At 36.4% G+C, this 2,177-nt stretch overlaps 1 protein-coding gene across 1 annotated transcript; it reads right to left on the bottom strand.

Moving 5' to 3' along the window:
• Nucleotides 1-934: 934 nt before the first annotated feature.
• LOC136416744 (uncharacterized) lies at nucleotides 935-1,868 on the bottom strand. The gene is made up of 3 exons (XM_066402077.1): nucleotides 1,798-1,868; nucleotides 1,263-1,739; nucleotides 935-1,145 (listed from the first exon to the last, which is right to left on the bottom strand). Exons 1-3 carry the CDS (start codon nucleotides 1,866-1,868, stop codon nucleotides 935-937), a joined length of 759 nt encoding a protein of 252 aa, XP_066258174.1.
• Between the last annotated feature and the right edge of the window lie 309 nt (nucleotides 1,869-2,177).

Raw genomic sequence — 2,177 nt, 5'->3', positions numbered from 1 at the left:
GAAAACCAATTTTTATAGAAGATTTAGCGAAGTGTGTATTTTATATTAAGTAGGCGAGCAATTGTTGGAATGGAGATCAGTAAATCAGTTATTCCAAGCGTACCTATCTACATACTACCCGAAATCTACTGGATTTGGATTGAATTAGATGGCAGAATATCAGTTAAATTGATTGGATATGATGAGTTTAGTGTCATTCCAAAAGTGTCAATGGAGTGTGAGGTGAATTGAGTAGCTTTGCGGAAGTTGGCACTTGGAGTGAACGAAGAAATATTTTACCCAATCCTGAAGTTAATGAAGAAAAGTCTAATTGAGGAAAATTAAGAACTAGCAGATTATCATACATATTTTAGGCATTGGATGTCTTGAATGCTATTTCCACAAATCAATAGAGTTATTAACTATTAACTTGAGTGGTAGATTTACTGAGAGTCTTATTTAGTTTATGGTATAAAAGCAAAATGTTGATTTTGTTTTTCAATGAAGGAACCTTAGACACAGTTAATGTTTATTTGAATGTAACAGTAATACATTTTATCAGTATATGTGCTGAGAAAGTATGGAATATAACTAAAGAGATGGAAATAGAAAATATTACGGCCATTTTTCGAAGAAACAGGACATTACCTCCTGAGAGCCTGATGTTTTACTTCCGGTTGGAAGTGACCAGAAGCGTGCATAATCCGTCTCTCAGGGCCAAAATCCTTCTTGTAGGACCAAAAATTTGTTATTCTGATCAAAAGACTAAAGATTTTGCAAACATTAGCGGAATTCGGGAATTTGCAAAATGGTCGCCAAACTACCTAGGCACTGGACAATCACGTTTGAACCACCTTTAGGTCACAGTTTCAGAGAAATTGTCTCCTGTAAAAAATAATCGAAAACCTTTCTAACTGTAGCTAACGTTTATCCGTATCCAACAATAATATAGGTATTAAAACAATATTGAAAAAAACAAGCAATGACGAAACAAAGTGAACTCTAGGTCACTTTCGAGACCAATGGTGCTAGCTAACTGCCTAAGAAAAGGCGTATGCCATCGTGTCAACATTCTCGAGTCTATTATACTCCTTCTGTTACTATAGGGACAGGCGGATGTTGTGAATGAAAAGTGACTTCTGAAAATTTCATAGGGCTTCTCGGGGCTAAAATACGAAGATAATCCCAAAAATAAATTCTACTGGTTTTTAGAAATAAAAAAAAGTTAATTTTTAATAATTAATACATAATTTTAAAACTTGAACATTTAAAATTTTTTTTACATAATCACCATTTCGGTCAATGCATTTTTGTAGCCCCTGTGGTATTTTTCTACGTCCATGTCATACCAACTCGCCGCCTTGCTCTTCAGGAAGTTGCGGACTATTTCTTTCATCTCTTTACCATTGCTGGAGTGCTTTCCGCCCAAATGTTCTTTCAACTTAGGAAACAAGCGGTAGTCACTGGGTTCCGGTCTATAGGGTGAGTGGGTTACGATTCCCTGTCCAAACTCTTGCAGGAGAACGATGGTCGTACATACGACGTGGTGACAAGCGTTGTCATGGAGAAGGCATACTCCCTTGCTCAACTTTCTTTTTCTTCTGTTCTGAATTGGCCGTTTAATTTTTTTAAGAGTCTCACAATATCTATCTGCGTTTATTGTGGTTCCATGATCTATAAAATCAACCCCCTTTTCATCCCAAACGGTTGCCATGACTTCGCTGGCAGATTGTGTCACCACTTGTGGACATTTGTGACATCTATGCACAATTCTCAATACATTTTCGTCAATTGTCGGTGAATTTCGATTGGATTAACGTCTTTTGCGTTAGAAACCGAATGACTGCTTGAATTTCGTATCTGGTGGTAGCAACAAGTAGGAACTCCATTACAAACGACTATTCAGTCAGTACTAAATAAAAAGGCAAAGTAAACGATAGCTTGCTTAAAATTAAGAGAAGCAACGAACATGGTACAATGGTTAACAGCTAGGCGAAATGTGTCCATGCAGTTATAGCGCTTTGCAGACCTTATTTTTAAGTTTGCCCTCGTATGTAAAAATTTTTATAACAGAAGTTCTGTAGCTTAGATTTTCTATTTACGTCCTGCAAACTTTAATTTGGATGTACTGATAACCCCATCGTGTCCTTTTTAACTGATAAAATACTTCATTTCTGTACCTGGAGTTTAAGTTTGTG

The sequence above is a fragment of the Euwallacea similis genome, chromosome 24 (genome assembly GCF_039881205.1).
Source record: "Euwallacea similis isolate ESF13 chromosome 24, ESF131.1, whole genome shotgun sequence".
Classification (NCBI taxonomy): domain Eukaryota; kingdom Metazoa; phylum Arthropoda; class Insecta; order Coleoptera; family Curculionidae; genus Euwallacea; species Euwallacea similis.
Note: the sequence above shows the minus strand (reverse complement) of the source record. Positions and strands in the feature narration are given on the sequence as shown.

Coding starts and splice junctions, on each gene's coding strand:
- LOC136416744 (XM_066402077.1), bottom strand. CDS start 1,868: ATGGAGTTCCTACTTGTTGCTACCACCAGATACGAAATTCAAGCAGTC. Junction 1,740..1,797: donor CGGTTTCTAACGCAAAAGAC/GTTAATCCAATC, acceptor AATTGTGCATAG/ATGTCACAAATGTCCACAAG. Junction 1,146..1,262: donor TTGACCGAAATGGTGATTAT/GTAAAAAAAATT, acceptor TTCGTATTTTAG/CCCCGAGAAGCCCTATGAAA.